The sequence below is a fragment of the Lolium perenne genome, chromosome 3, assembly GCF_019359855.2.
Source record: "Lolium perenne isolate Kyuss_39 chromosome 3, Kyuss_2.0, whole genome shotgun sequence".
Taxonomy (NCBI): Eukaryota; Viridiplantae; Streptophyta; class Magnoliopsida; order Poales; family Poaceae; genus Lolium; species Lolium perenne.
In genome coordinates, this window is record NC_067246.2 from 103,332,777 (window position 1) to 103,347,948 (window position 15,172).

Here is a 15,172-nt window from a genome sequence, read left to right on the forward strand (position 1 = left end):
GAAATCCGAATCGAGGACCTCAGCTTGACAACAAGTTGGAACCGTGGCGGTATAAAGCCAGAGCAAGAATTCATAAAAGGGACGAAGGAGTTCCCATACCCTCACCATTTTGGTTGCTTGGACACTTGGAAGAAATGGAATGCGAGGGCTTTTTTTTTTTAAATTTTCGAAACAGAGGCAATTTTTTTGACTCGATCTATTAATTAGGAAGAAAGTTATGATAAGATTGTCCGAACATAAAACAAGGTATTACAAGGAATTACTCTCGCGCATCAAATCAACCAAGCGCTTAGCACCCGCGGGCACCCACAAGCGAGCTTCCTTCTTATTTTTTTTTTCTAGAACAACTACATGCAGAGCAAACTTGTTACGGAAATACGCTCACTCCAAATTTCCCAAGAGACGAGGAAGGCAAGAGAGGCAATGAATTTCGGGCCAGGGATCCCACCGGAAGTCAAGGACTTCCACCAGAGCTCGGTTGACATACCCGCCCAATGCGAAGGTTGCAAATCCTCGATGCAAAGTCAAACTTTTAAGCCTTGCCAAAGCCAGATGGAGAAACGGCAATGGACGAAGAGGTGACAAGCCGGATGCGAGGGCTTTTGGTAACACTCATCTGCAGCTAAGCCCGACGCAGATCATGGATAAAGTTAAGGAGTTCAAACTTTGGGAGCTTCGAGAATCGGAGGGAGTGCAACCATGCCGCGAGAGTAGGCCTATGGGTGAGTTGGGGATTCACCGAGTTAATTGTCCGCAAACGTTCTCTCGGTTCTTGACTTCTTGTAATAACTTTTTCTACCCTTCTATAAAGATGTGATTGGTATTATTGGCACACTCTCAACAAAAAAAAATTCTCCGCAAAATTTAGTTTCTTTACTTTTTTCTGAAAATGTTGGTGGTTCCTTGAGAAAAAGGATCAGGAAAACAAATCTGATCCATCGCTGTCGGCCTGTCCGATGAGCCCCGGCTCCGGCGGTCGCCCCTCTCCGCTCTAAAACCCCCGAGTCCCGGATAAAAACCCGGCCCTACAAAGTCCCCTTCCGGTGGTCATGCCGCCGCAAGTGCCCTCCCCTCTCCGCCGCCTCCTCCCCCTCTCCCAAACCCTAGCTCCGGCCCCCCTCCTCTACCTCTCCACCCGCCTCTTCTCCTCCGTCTCCGCTCCCCGCTCCCCCTTCCTCCGCGCCGCCGGCATCCGCCCCCTCGCGTACCGCGGCCAGTCCGGCCGCCACCACCTCCGCCGCGGGAGCAGCACGGCCAGCAAGGACCCCGAGGGGATGGCTAGCGGCAAGGACGCCGCGGGTGTGGCCTTCAACAAGACGCGGGCCGAGGGCAAGGACGGCAGGAAGGACAGGAGCATGGAGCTCAAGAACCGCAGGGCCAACCCCATCAGCACTACCTCCTACGTGCAGGTCCGCAAACTTATATATTGCCTCATACTTCGGCGGATTCACTAGATATGTCGGTTTACTCCGCCTCGATTTTTAGCCCCCGCGGACATTGTTTTACCAGGGTGCAATCCATTTCGTACATCTTCTCTGTGTCATTAATTGCCTGCCGGGTACTGTCCGGAGAACACAATGCCAGTGCCAGGGAGCATTTAGTGCCCAGTGAGATCACAAAGTTTTGGCGGAGTTTATACGGTCCTCATATTACTACTGTAGTATCAGAGAACGTGCTGTTGGGAGGTTGTAATATACATCTTTTGTAGTTGTTCCCAACTAGTTGTAGTGGATACTAGCGATAATGCCGAGAGTTGTGATGCTATTTTAGAGTAAACCAAGCATTTTGTCTGTTTGATGCATGGAATGTATCAATATATCATGCCATTTTTTTCCCTTTTTGCAACCCCTTAGTTGGATCACTCACCAAAATGTAAGCAGTTGATCTATCTCCCTAATATTTAGGAACAAAGTGTTATTGATCTCAGTCTTTCAGTTGTTGTGTTGAATGATGTCAACTCCACAAGGACAAATTGTCAACGTTACCAACCAATAAACCATTACAACTTCTGATAGAGCAGTAAAGCAGCAACATGGTCGTATTACTTCCTACTGGTCTGACCTTTGCTCATTCTTGCTATGCAGATACTCGGTACAGGAATGGACACTCAGGATACTGCGCCTTCAGTTTTTTTGTTCTTCGACAAACAAAGATACATGTTTAACGCTGGCGAGGTATGATCTGCTGGGACAGGATGACTATTGCGTTTATTTTTACATACTAAACCGCTAAAAAAACTGAAATTAACTTCTGCTTCTTTTCTCTTTTCTGAGGCATTTTAACAAATGTGTATGTTTACTAATCTTCTCCATCGGTCGGAGCTTGGAGGCATGTTACATCATCAAACTTTTATAATATCTTATGCAATTTTAATCCCTAACAGGTAAGGTTGAAGCTTTAGTGTCGCTACATGCATAAGCTCTGCGCAATATGTTAGATGCAACATTATCCTCTAAGTGGTATAATCATTTGTGGCTAGCATGCTAAGTGGTTGATTGGGATGCTTAAATCCTTAAACACCTGAACTGTGATTTTCCCATGTAGGACTGAATATGTAGGTGGCTAAAGTTGAGTTTATTCTTCTTAGCTTTTATTTTGCCATTGATTAGCTTATTAATATAATATCATTTGGCAAATACAATACTTAACTTGTTTTAAAACTACTCTTCTGATTTCTTGCAATCTAACAGGGTCTTCAGCGTTTCTGCACTGAACACAAGATAAAGTTGTCAAAGGTATGCAATGCCTCATCATCAATTTTGCAACTCCACGTGCACTCACTCTCATTTCCTATGTCCCGGTTTGGGCAATATAAGTAGTAACATGCTATAATAATTCTGTACTTTCTCAGATTGACCACATCTTTTTCACTCGTGTGTGCTCAGAAACTGCAGGGGGCCTTCCAGGTACTAAAATTTATTACTTTTGTGTGTTTTTCCATAGTTTATTCGATGCTCTGATGCTACATTTCCTTGACATAGTTATTTGTGTCATTTTCATTTTTTCCTTAATATAGGCTTGGTGCTAACTCTGGCTGGGATGGGAGATGAGGGCATGTCGGTGAGATGAAATAATTTCTTGGTTGCATTCTTTTTATTAATGTCTAGTGGTCAATACTCAGTGTACAGTTAATCTATTTGTTCACATTGATGACAATATATTTTTTTCCTTTTACCTGTAACACAGGTGAACATATGGGGCCCTTCAGAACTTGATTTTCTGGCGGGCGCAATGAAATCTTTTATCCCAAATAGGGCAATGCTTCACACGCACAGCTTTGGTGTGGATCACAGTGCATCTTCACAACCTACTGTTATTATTGATGATGAAGTAGTTCGTATATCAGCAATGTTTGTCAAACCGAGGTACAATAACGAAGCCAAGAGTTCGACAGATATCAACTCAAAGCCTGGTGATACTGCTATAGTCTACTCATGTGAATTGGCAGAAATTAAAGGAAAATTTGACCCTGCTAAAGCTGCTGCTCTTGGTCTTAAGCCTGGACCAAAGTATCGTGAACTTCAACTTGGGAACTCTGTGCAGTCTGATAAAATTGATACAATGGTTAGTGCTGATTTCTAAGATGTTAACCTGATTTTTCTCGACATGAACTTTCACAAGCTGACGGCCTTTTCGCAGTAGCACATACTCCCTCCGTTCTCTTTTATTCTACATTCTAGGAAAAATCAAACAAATTAGTAGTGTATTTATTAGTACTACTTAAATTGGTAAACAACCAATCCAAGGTACATTGAAAATAGTGACATCCAATAGATAAAGGAGGACCACTTCGTTTTTCGTATTCTTGTTGACTAAAAGCTAGAATGTAGAGTATTTCAGAACAAATTTTAGGTCTATAATGTAGAGTATTTCAGAACGGAGGGAGTACATTACTTAAAGCACTCTCTCTGTCCACTGACCTTCTAGCCGTGATCGTAAAAAATATTTTCATTTTTTATCATATATTCTGTACTATGAATTTGAAGTTGGCTTTGGCACTGTGTAGATAATTAGATGTGTTTCCTGTTTAAAGTTCCTTTTGTTGGACATTTCATTAATAGGTTCATCCAAGTGATGTTCTCGGCCCGTCAATTCCTGGACCAATCGTGCTGCTAGTGGATTGCCCTACACAATATCACATGTGTGAACTTTTTTTGCTGCAATCGCTTAGCCAATTTTATGAAGATTCTTCCTGCCAAACGGAAAATGCCAAGAAAGTAAATTGCATAATTCACTTAGGTCCATCTTCTGTGACGAATACCGTTGAATATCAGAATTGGATGAAATCTTTTGGCAACACACAACATATCATGGCAGGGCATGAAAAGTAAGTTTCAGTTTCATTTACCTTTTTCATCAATGGTCTAATTTGTTGTCATGAATTTTAAATACTGAAATATGGATTTTCACTATTTAGCTTTGAACTTCATTGATGCCATTAGACAATCGGAAATTAGCTATACTCCTTAAATATAGAAGCAATGAATATCACATGGTTGAAATGTTGATTTGGTTGGTATAGATGTGTTACAGTGTCTGCAAAACTTGTTAATGACTGCATCTTATGATTGTTTATTCACTCATCCTACCCTCTTGTTTATTTCTTTGATACCATTCTCTTATAATTTTGTATGTGCCCAGTGACCCTTTATTACCAAATTCCTTGGACCGCATAGGATTTTTAGCTCATGCTATCCACTTATTTCTGTATGTATTTATTTTTTGATTTCATTTTATTTGAAAATTGTTTTTAGTACTGTTAACTCAGCATTTACTGCATCTTAATGCCTGAGTAATATTCTTATACGGATATGTTTGATCTTGAAATATATATATTTTTAAAATTTTAAAACTAGTAGCTAGAGATATAAATCAGTGCGAGTGCTATACTTTATGATGACGGTTTCCCTCCTTTTGGATACCTGCAGTAAAAACATGGAAATTCCTATCTTAAAAGGTAGTGCAAGGATATCTTCACGCCTTAATTTTGTATGCCCTCAGCTCTTCCCATCCTCTGGGTTTTGGCCTGTGGAACCTTCAAATGGCATCGAATTAGAGAAGAATAAGGTAAACTCCCATGATATACGAAACACTCAAACACCAGAGGTTGAATGTTGAAATACTTGCTGATTGTAAATACAAACCATCTAATTCTCCTTGCAGAGTACTTCATCCCAAGCCTGTGAAAGTGTGACTGCAGAAAATCTGCTGAAGGTACGTCCAAGTCTAGTCTACACTATATTACTGTGCTAGTTAGTAGTTACTTGGTATTTGTGCATTTATGTATTCTAATTGCATCTCCAATGCTAGATAAGGCTGTACCCTCTACATCCTCTAGAGAAGACAATAAAACTTATTAGACAATTAGGTTATCCATTAGAAGGCATCGGGTTTGTTGATTTTATCCTGTAATCGGTTTGTTGATTTTATCCTGTAATCGGATTACACTGTGATCCAAAAACATTACAGCTGTTTGGTTTTAATAGGCATGTAATCAGTTACCATGTAATCGGTTACGGCAATATTCATTGTGATTACACCCAAAATCTGCAGTAACAAGTTTTCCTTTCCAAACAAGCGCTACTCCATATGCTCAACTTATTTCCGTTTAGTCCAAAATAGGAGTATCAATGTTTGTCTTTTTTCTCTTTCAGTTTCGTCTGCGTCCATATGCTCAACTGGGGTTGGATAGAGCTTCTATTCCAAGCTTGTGTAGTCATGAAGACATTGTAGATGAGCTTATTTCTGAGATTCCTGAGATTAAAGAAGTTCCTGAACAAATTAGCAAGTTTTGGCAAAGTAGTGTAGACCAAAGAAGTGCACTGCCACCTGATGGCAAGCATATGCTGATGGTTGAAGAGCCATGGATTAATAAAGACTCCTGTCTTCCTGATGTTTTAGATGAACAGGGGAATTCAACCAAGTCTCAAGATGAAAGTAGTTTGAGAGAAAGTGGCTGGAGAAAGCGCCCAAAGGGCAATTCAGAGACCCCCTGCTGTGTGGAGAATGCAACAAGAGAAGATCTAGAAATTACATTTTTGGGTACGGGTTCATCCCAGCCTTCAAAGTATCGAAATGTTAGTGCCATATATGTTAACCTGTTTGCACAAGGAGGTATGCTTCTTGATTGCGGTGAAGGAACTTTAGGACAGTTGAAAAGGAGGTTTGTTCCAACAAGACTAAATTAGAAGATACTGCAAAAACCTTCATGCTAGTTATATTCATAATACCTTTTTTTTGTGTGTAACAGGTTTGGTGTAAGCGGTGCTGATGAACTTGTAAAGAATTTAAGGTGCATCTGGATTTCCCATATTCACGCTGATCACCACACCGGTCTCGCTCGAGTTCTTGCCTTGAGGTCAAAATTACTAAACGGTGTTCCTCACAAACCCTTGCTCGTGATTGGACCAGGACCACTCCTGAGATTTCTAAATGCATATTCAACACTTGAAGATCTTGATATGCAGTTCCTAGACTGCAGACGAACTTTGAAGGCTAGTGTCGAGGATCTTCTTACTGACAATGCTACGGGATCTCCCACAAGTCAAGTTGAGAACACCATGTTTGCTCCTGGAAGCAGAATGGAGAACTACAACAAGAAGCCTGCAAGTCCGAGGGACACTACAGCTCTCGCTAATTTGAAAGAGGTTCTACAGGAATCAGGTTTGGAGATTCTGTACAGTGTCCCCGTCGTACACTGTCCACAGGCGTTTGGAGTTGTCTTGAGAGCCAAGGAGAAGGTGAGCAGTGCTGGAAAGGCGATTCCAGGGTGGAAGGTTGTATATTCAGGTGACACGCGGCCCTGCCCGGCTCTTGTAGACGCGTCCAGAGATGCCACAGTGCTGATACACGAGGTAAGCATAAATAATAAATAAATTTATTCAATTGCATACATAACAACAATTACCCATTTTCTCATATTTCTCTTGGCCTGTGTCCACACTATTGGGTGTGCTTCATGTTCCAACACACGACAGCACTAAAGTAACCTTTTGTAGATGTTGTATAATACTGTTGGCTGTGTAGTGTAATCTTCCAATTATTGAGCATGCTAAAGGCGTTAATCTATGCTGACATATATTGTACAATACTGTTAGCTGTGTAATCTTCCAATAAATTGAGCATGCTAAAAGGTGTTGTTATGTGACCATGTCGCCTGTCTAAACTGCCTCGATTCTTGCTGCTTCAGGCGACGTTTGAGGACAGCATGAAGGACGAAGCGATCGCGAGGAACCACAGCACAACCAAGGAGGCCATAGCGGTCGGCACCTCGGCTGGAGCGTACCGCATAATCCTGACCCACTTTAGCCAGAGGTATCCTAAAATCCCAGTCTTTGACGAGGACGACATGGACAAGACCAGCATCGCGTTTGACCTGATGAGCGTAAACCTCGCCGATCTGCCGGTGCTGCCGAAGGTTCTGCCGCACCTGAAGCTCCTCTTCAAGGACGAGATGGTGGTCGAAGAGTCTGACGAGGTCTTGGAGGCCGTCGTGTAGTGATATAGACACAATAATGTAACATCTTTTTTTTTATCTGGCATGTTTTTTGACCTGAGGATTCAATTGCATACCTAATAGTAGATTATTACTGATAAGGCCACAACGGCGAGGTCTGGTAGAGTGTAGTTGCTTTTGGCAGTCATGCTGTCAATTTGGCATTGCCTTGTGCGAGATATATTGTCAGCTCAAAAATATGGTTTGAACCCGCGATAAAATAAATTCGCTTGCCATGCCACATTGATTTTCTGCATATACAACGTAAGAAAACGTACTCCTACGGCAGATACATTATTTCAGAGTTATTTCCGTCCTTGTAACGGAATTTTATAGTCCCTCCTTTTAAAATAGGTGTTGTCAATTTTTTTCTAGATACATACGTATCTATGACTAATGTGTGTCTAAATACATCTATATCACAAAACTAAGACACTTATTTTTATTTTTGAACAGAGGTAGTAGATACAACTAGGATTATGCTAGTAGGGTCGCATACGCTACCGCGCGCGGTTAGGTCTTCTGCGTCTCCCAGGCGGAAAAGCTTTTCCTGCTCCAATCTCCGGCGTCTGTGCTGGGCCCCTCTTCTTCCGCTTGCTGCTCCGGCGGTAGGAGGGAGGGGGACCCCGTTTTTTGCATGGTACTTAGGGCTAGGGGTTCTCTGGCATGGCACACCGTTGGGGTGGTGGGAGCGGCGCCCGAGCAAATAAATCTGCTTCAACTCTTCTCCCACACCGGCGCTGTTCTTCATGGCGGCATCTTGGAGTTGGTGGCACTGTGTGTTTGCCGATCTTTCAGATCGGTGGCTTTAGGGTTCATGGATGGTGTCGGCGAGGCGGCGGCGACGACTCCATCAGATGGTTTTTTCCTCCTGCTCTGTCCCCGTTGCTGCGGTGTTGTCTCCGGCGCCAAGATGGAGCAGAGAGGATTCGTCCAGGAGTACGTGCAGATGGTGGTTGACAGCTGGAAGATGGTGCACCTTGTGGTGGGTTCGTGGTTGAAGGCTGATGGTTCTGGTTCCCTACTCCGACATCGTCGTGCTGAAGTTTGATGGCGTGTCCAGGGACATGCTGCCCTGGTTTGATTCTTTCAACGGCAATGGTTTGTCCTATGGCAAACTACATTGGAGGTCCGAAAAGCTGATGATCAGCGATGGAGCCGCGTCGAGCTCAGGTGAAGAGGTGATCTGTCCATTTTTTCCTTGGTGGCTGCTACGGTGGTGCCGAAGAAGATGGATAGGCGTTGGTTTGTCACATGGGTTTATCCTATCTTTCCAGATCAGTGTATACGTACTTTGTATCACATCTTTTATTTATCAATGAGAATCGTATTACCATGCAAAAAAAAAAAACTAGGATTATGCTAGAATTAGACTAGGTAAACATGTAAAGCGTATCCTACTCGGAATATCGACGCCCCTATCGATCGTCGAAAACTAGTGGCGTGGCACGTCAGCCACTAGATAGAAAAGCTTTTTCTGACACTTGCCACTTGAGCTCCTGGTTGCCCTTTCTTCTTCCCGTCATCCCGTGAGAAGAAAAGAAGAAGAAAGCAAAACGGTTAAAGCCTTAAACTCCCGTTCCCGACCTGACCCGCACTCGAAGCTTCCGTCCACGCCTCCGGCCGCACGTGCCGCTCAACCCCCATCGTAAACCAGGTCCAGCCAGGGCCACTACCCCATCTCCCAGAGGCCAGATCTCGACCTCCCCGGTGGTGGCGCGCTGCCGCGGCGGTAGCCCCTCTTTCCTTAGGGTTCCGGCCGCCTCCGATCGGGGAGCGCCATGGATCAGAGCCGCCGGGCGGTGGAGTCCTACTGGCGGTCGCGGATGGTGGACGGCGTCACGGCCGAGGACGACAAGGTCGCCCCCGTCTACAAGCTCGAGGAGATCTGCGAGCTGCTGCGCGCCTCCGACGCCGGCATCGTCAGGGAGCTCGCCGACTTCGTGCTCAAGCGCCTCGACAACAAGAGCCCCATCGTCAAGCAGAAGGTGCCGCTCCTTCCTCGTTTTTCGTTGTTGATTTGGGATCGGGTTGACCTGTCCGGGGGGTGAGGGTTGGTTGGGCGGTGGCCAACGAAACGATGATCGCCCAACCATTCACGGTAGACGAAAACATGGCCGGTGTACAAGTGGCGGCGGTTACTGACGTAGTGTTCCCGCCGATCAATTTCCTGATGCTGATGATGAATTTCTCATGCCTGGACCATGCCGATCTGAATGGTGTACTAGTTACAGGGACTTCCAAGCGTTGGCCATTGTTTTCAGTTATCTGCGTGGGTTGCAGGTAGTAGGCAATTTCAAGTGTTGAGATAATGGTTGGGTACTATCCCAGACTGTAGGCCTAGATGGCTCCCACACGTTGCTGTACACCACACACCACAGCGAGGTATGGCAATCAGCATTAAGTTCTTTACAATCCTTAGATGCTTCTTGACGAGGATGAGTTCATGGCAGGCGGGCTTAAGAGTCCGTGGTTCACCAAAAGTTGTGGCAAAGAACCAAACACCCCCCACTAAAATTCAAACCTGCCTAGCGAAATCTTGGCCAAGTGTTCCGGTGAATTAAAGTGCCTAGGCTAAGGCGAACACGGAAATGCCGGTTTTCTTTCCTACTAGCTGTGACCAACTTTGCTAGTAGAGTACCTTCATTTCACATTAGAGGTACCGCCACCCCGCAAACCAGATGAACTGTTACCTTCTGCGCAGCTTATCTTTGTCTGGGCTTATACAAATCTGTTGCTCCCAGTTATAGATATCACTTTCCAGATATAATATAAGGTGTCTTTAACCCTGAATTTATCTTTTAGGTCATTTAGTGAAGTATGATGTGACTATGATAGTTTACACTAGAACTGTGGTCGCGAGTGGCATTTAATAGTATTTTTTGGTCATCGAGTAGTGCTCTGAATCCAATACCACTGATAAACAGAAAAAAAATATGTATCAAGATATCTAAAACATTCTGAACTCGTGGGTAACTCCTCTCCAGGTGAACAAAATACTGCTCAAGGACACATCACTGCTTTGCTAAGCCTTTGTACTGAATGCTCTAGAATGGATTTACTAGATTGTATGAAATTAGGTCTTCTGTAATCCTGTCATCTTTCGGTCATGACACAGTGGCATGCTGTATGTTCTCAGAAAAAGTGACAAGCACTTGCAGTGTAACTCTGTAATTTGGCAGCTGCACTACTTCACGTCTAAATTTTAGTACATTGATTTGATTAATCTTTTGGTGCCCTAGTCTCGATTTTCCAGTTCAGTAGTTTATAATCTTTTTTCTCCATACCTGCTTTCCAGGCTTTGCGGTTGATTAAATATGCGGTTGGAAAATCTGGCACCGACTTCAAGCGGGAAATGCAACGGCATTCAGCAGCTATGCGTCAGCTTGTTCACTACAAAGGACTCCCTGACCCCTTAAAAGGGGATGCTCTTAATAAGGCTGTCCGTGAAACTGCGAACGAGGCTATTGCTGCTATTTTCTCCACCGAGGACCCTAAAGCTGTTGTTGTGACAGAAGGTCTAGGCAAGCGCATACAGGGCTTTGGAAATACTAATTATGAGCCATCGAGGGATGACAAGAAGTCTTTCCTCAGTGAACTAAGTGAAGTAGTGGGCATTGGTGGTGCGTCCATCAAACAGGGTTTGAGCAACTTTGCAGCCACACATTCAATAACAAATGAGAATGGTAGTATGTACAAGAGCCCAATTCGTAGGTCTCTGACCACAGAAACTGATAGATATGGTAGGTATGATCCAAGTGAAATTCAAGGGGAGAGCCGTGCCACATCTGGCGCTTCAAAGAATGCGAGTTCTGGTTCTTGGGGTCCAAGTCCATCAAGTTCAGTATCGGCTGGTGATACTGGCTCAAGTCAATCAGGAGTTAAGACACGCGAGGAGAGACTTTTGGAGACAATAGTTACTGCAAGCGGTGTCCGGTTGCAACCTACTCGAGATGCTCTGCAGATATTTCTAACAGAAGCCTCCAAATTGGATGCAGTTGCTTTGAGTCGTGCCCTTGAGAACAAACTCAATTCTCCACTGTGGCAGGTGAGTTTATGATAATCAATTTTTGGGTCTATTTTAACCTTTTCGGACTTCAACACTCATTTCTAATTGTGAATAAAATAGGTAGTGTAATAGTCTGAATTATGTTTCTTAGCTCCTGTGATGGGTGCATATTTTATGGACAGATCCTTTTATTTGGTCTTGTTTATTCAAGGTTACACATAGGCAAATCTGATATTATGCTAGCATGAAAATTATGTATAGGAAAAAATCAAGAATAGCATTTGTATAAGAAAACATTTTCATTTCTTCTTTTGGCGGCGATATGTACTGATTTCATTCTTGCCACATTTACATTATCACCATCACTAGATCATATACATCTCGTAGGTATTTAGAAGTTTGAACTGTATGCAGTGGAGATTTGACATATAAAAAGCACTCAAAATAGATATATGTAATTATAATTTTCCGAGCCTCAAAAATGCGCTAGGCTGTAATTCCTGGTTTTGCCTCTGCCTAGCACCTATCTCACCTAAGCCCACAGCTAGGCGCACTTAAGTGCATGCATAGCACGACTAAAGCTAGGTGTTTTGATGTCGCCAAGCGCCCTAGGTGCACTTAAGCGGACACCTAGACAAACATTTTTTAACCATGGAATTTTCCAATTGTACTTACTACTCCCCCCGACTCATAATTAGTGTCATGGTTTTAGTTCAAATTCTCTTGGTTGTAGTTCAATTCGAACTAAAACCACAACATTTATTATGGATCGGAGGGAGTATAGTACCTAAAAAAGCTTCGCAACCTTTTCTAGATACGGATGAATCTATAGCTGAAACATGTCTATATACCTTCGTATCTAGACAAAGTTGGGAAGCTTTTTTAGGAAGGGAGGGAGTATTAAAAATGCATATATAAACTGTGCACAATGTCTATATACCTCCGTATCTAGACAAAGTTGGGAAGCTTTTTTAGGGACTGTGCACAATGTCTTGGAAAAAAGGGCTTAGTTCAAGGGCCTCACACGAGCACCCGTGCTATTGCAGTCCATGATAAGTTTGAGCATATTTACCCAGCAAGCTAGCAGCAATCTTTAAGTCTCTGGATGAATGATGTTTAACCTTCTTTGCCAAGATGCACTGACTTTTGTTGAATCAAAACAGATCTATCTCTGACAGGGGTTAGTGATATCTACTGATGTTTGTTGACCTTGTTTGATATTTTGTGCAGTATTTGTTAACGTCATTAGTTCAATTGGTTTGGTCATATGACTGTTGTTTTAGCTTCACTGACCGTAACAGTTTGATGCTTTCCATGATTCCGTCTAGTATATTATATTTACATAAATATTGAATATGTTTGTTCACTACTCAGGTTCGCATGAAGGCTATCTGTGTGCTGGAAGCTGTTGTAAGGAAACAGGATACTGATCCTTATTCCATCGTTGCTTCATATTTCAGTGAGAACAGTGCTTCTGTTGTCAGATGTTGTGAACTGCCTCAAGTTTCTCTCAGAGAAAAGGCTTCAAAAGTGAGTCAACATGCAAAACTGAGTCTCTTAAAATCAAAAGTTGTGTTTCATTGATATAAGAGTATTGTGAAATACACACGTTCTGTTTTTTGTAAACCACTATCTGCAGTACTTTTTTCCTTATCTGAACTTAACGACCAAAGCCTTTTCTAGTTGTCAAAGAAGTAATAAGTTATTTCACTTTTCTCAGGTATTAAATCTTCTCGTTGGGGAACAACCTACCGGAAACAAACATCTTTCAGAATCAAAAACTACACTACCCACTGTTCAGATGCCCGATTTGATTGATACAGGGGATCAGGATGATCTTGGAACTCCGAGTTCAGCTCAAGACATCAGTGAGCAGATAATGGGGAATAGCACACATGTTTCTTCAGTTGATGATTTGCTTGGTGGTGAACCTATTGGCAATATCAGTGCCACTAGCAACGGTAACGGAAGTGATCCATTTGCGGATGTATCATTCCACGAGGAAGAGATTAAGGAGACAAATGACCTATTCTCAGGGATGACAGTAGAGGAAAAATCCTCAGCGTTCGTGCACGATAACTCTGTGATGGACAAAAATGCAATGCCAGATATATTCGGCAGCAGCCCTGAGCCATTGTTCCAAGAAAGTGTTGATGACAAAGGAACTGTCGATGATTTAATGGCTGGTTTGAACCTTAATGGCACTGCCCAAGCTCAGCCAGGAGTAAAAGCAGAAACTCATAGTAATCTCAGTGGTTCACAGTTCTTTGACATGAACAGCCAGACTAGCCATGTGGCGAGTGCTGCAGCACTGAATGGTATCCTTGGCCAAAGCTCCTTTTATCAGCAGGTTCCCTTGCAGTACAACATGTCACCGCAAATGTTTGGTCAATCATTTCCTGGGCAGCAATTAAATTATGGTGCTATGGAAGCTCTTCTTGCTCAGCAGCAGCAGTTGCTACAAAACATGGGAAATTTCAATGCTGGACTTGGGCACTTGTCTTTCAATTCAATGAACGGTGCAAATGCAGCTGGGATGCCAGACATTTTCAATTCAAGTAATCAACCTCAACATCATGTGGCTGTGATGAGCAATTCCAAGAAAGATGAAACTAAAGCTTTTGACTTTGTCTCGGTACGCATTTTCATTTAGTGCCTGTTCTGTCATGTTTCATTTTATACAGAAATTAGTTGCTATGTGCAGTAAGTACTATATCTAGTCACAAATAAGCGAAGTTTTGGACATGGACATGTACAGAACATCTGTCGACTACCGTTGGATAGAAAATGATGAATTTTTATCAGAGGCTTAGATCGATATTATCCCAATCAACTTGCGTTTTTTAGATTGGGAGATATAGATGTGGATAACATGTTTATAGAATTGAAACAGTGCAGTTATCTTCCGAGATAAATATACTCATATAATTTTCAAATGATTTTATCGCTGCTGTTCTGACACTCCATCTGCTGCTGTTGTTTTTAACAATAAGTTCGTTGTTTTCTTTTCTTCTTCAGGATCACCTTGCAGCAGCACGTGGCTCGAAGAAGTAGACTCTAAAAGGAATGACATGTTCATGATTTTGGCAGAACAGAACTGTTAGGCTTCATGGAATCAGCGTACATCTCCTCAAGGCCTCACCAATTAGATGTACGAGTCACACGGCTGGTTTTACTTGGCAATGCTTCAGCAAACGATTGAAGATTCCTGCACAAGGTTCACAGACGGGATATTGTGTTGTACTGTATTATGTATTTAGATGAAGCCTGGTTTAAGTTTAAATAATTTGTAATTTTTTTTTCTTTGGTTCTTGTCCTTAAAGAGTCAGACACTGTATATTGCAATATGCGACGGGATTCTGTTTTTCTTTTGTTACTTTACAAATACATTTTTGTTCTTTAGATGGGAGTTGTAAAGTTTGTTAATTGAAGAAAGGTCAAATATTACAAGAATACTTGTCATTTTTGTTTCGTGAAGGGCAGTGAGCTATTCAGTCATTCTGGCTGTGGATACAAATCAGTCTGTAGATTCCGGTTGTCATTTATGTAAAACCTTGATCAGTTTGCTCTTCTTGAATTTCATCACTAGTTCAGATTGCCCTTTTTGTCTATGATAGATGGCTCGACCAGGATGCACCTAAAATTTTAGACATGTAAATCTTTTGATT

General features: G+C 42.7%; 1 protein-coding gene across 2 annotated transcripts; it reads left to right on the forward strand.

Moving 5' to 3' along the window:
• The first annotated feature begins 1,035 nt into the window (after positions 1-1,035).
• LOC127342036 (tRNase Z TRZ3, mitochondrial) lies at positions 1,036-14,966 on the forward strand. 2 transcript variants are annotated; one of them, XM_051367976.2, is made up of 16 exons: positions 1,036-1,409; positions 2,085-2,174; positions 2,691-2,735; positions 2,852-2,906; positions 3,017-3,060; positions 3,187-3,564; positions 4,062-4,327; positions 4,929-5,067; positions 5,164-5,214; positions 5,655-6,163; positions 6,251-6,854; positions 7,190-7,477; positions 10,794-11,543; positions 12,879-13,034; positions 13,225-14,139; positions 14,523-14,966. In XM_051367976.2, the coding sequence occupies exons 1-16, from the start codon at positions 1,050-1,052 to the stop codon at positions 14,556-14,558; spliced, it is 4,686 nt and encodes a 1,561-aa protein (XP_051223936.1). In that variant the 5' UTR covers positions 1,036-1,049; the 3' UTR covers positions 14,559-14,966. The 2 variants fall into 2 exon arrangements, with proteins under 2 accessions (XP_051223936.1, XP_051223935.1); XM_051367975.2 differs by lacking the exons at positions 1,036-1,409; positions 2,085-2,174; positions 2,691-2,735; ... (7 more) ...; positions 6,251-6,854; positions 7,190-7,477 and adding an exon at positions 9,054-9,483.
• Positions 14,967-15,172: the final 206 nt, after the last annotated feature.

Excerpts from the sequence above, each read along its gene's own strand:
- LOC127342036 (XM_051367976.2), top strand. The coding sequence starts at position 1,050 with ATGCCGCCGCAAGTGCCCTCCCCTCTCCGCCGCCTCCTCCCCCTCTCC. Across the intron at positions 2,175-2,690 it reads ACATGTTTAACGCTGGCGAG|GGTCTTCAGCGTTTCTGCAC; the intron begins GTATGATCTGCT and ends GCAATCTAACAG. Across the intron at positions 7,478-10,793 it reads TGGTCGAAGAGTCTGACGAG|GCTTTGCGGTTGATTAAATA; the intron begins GTCTTGGAGGCC and ends CCTGCTTTCCAG.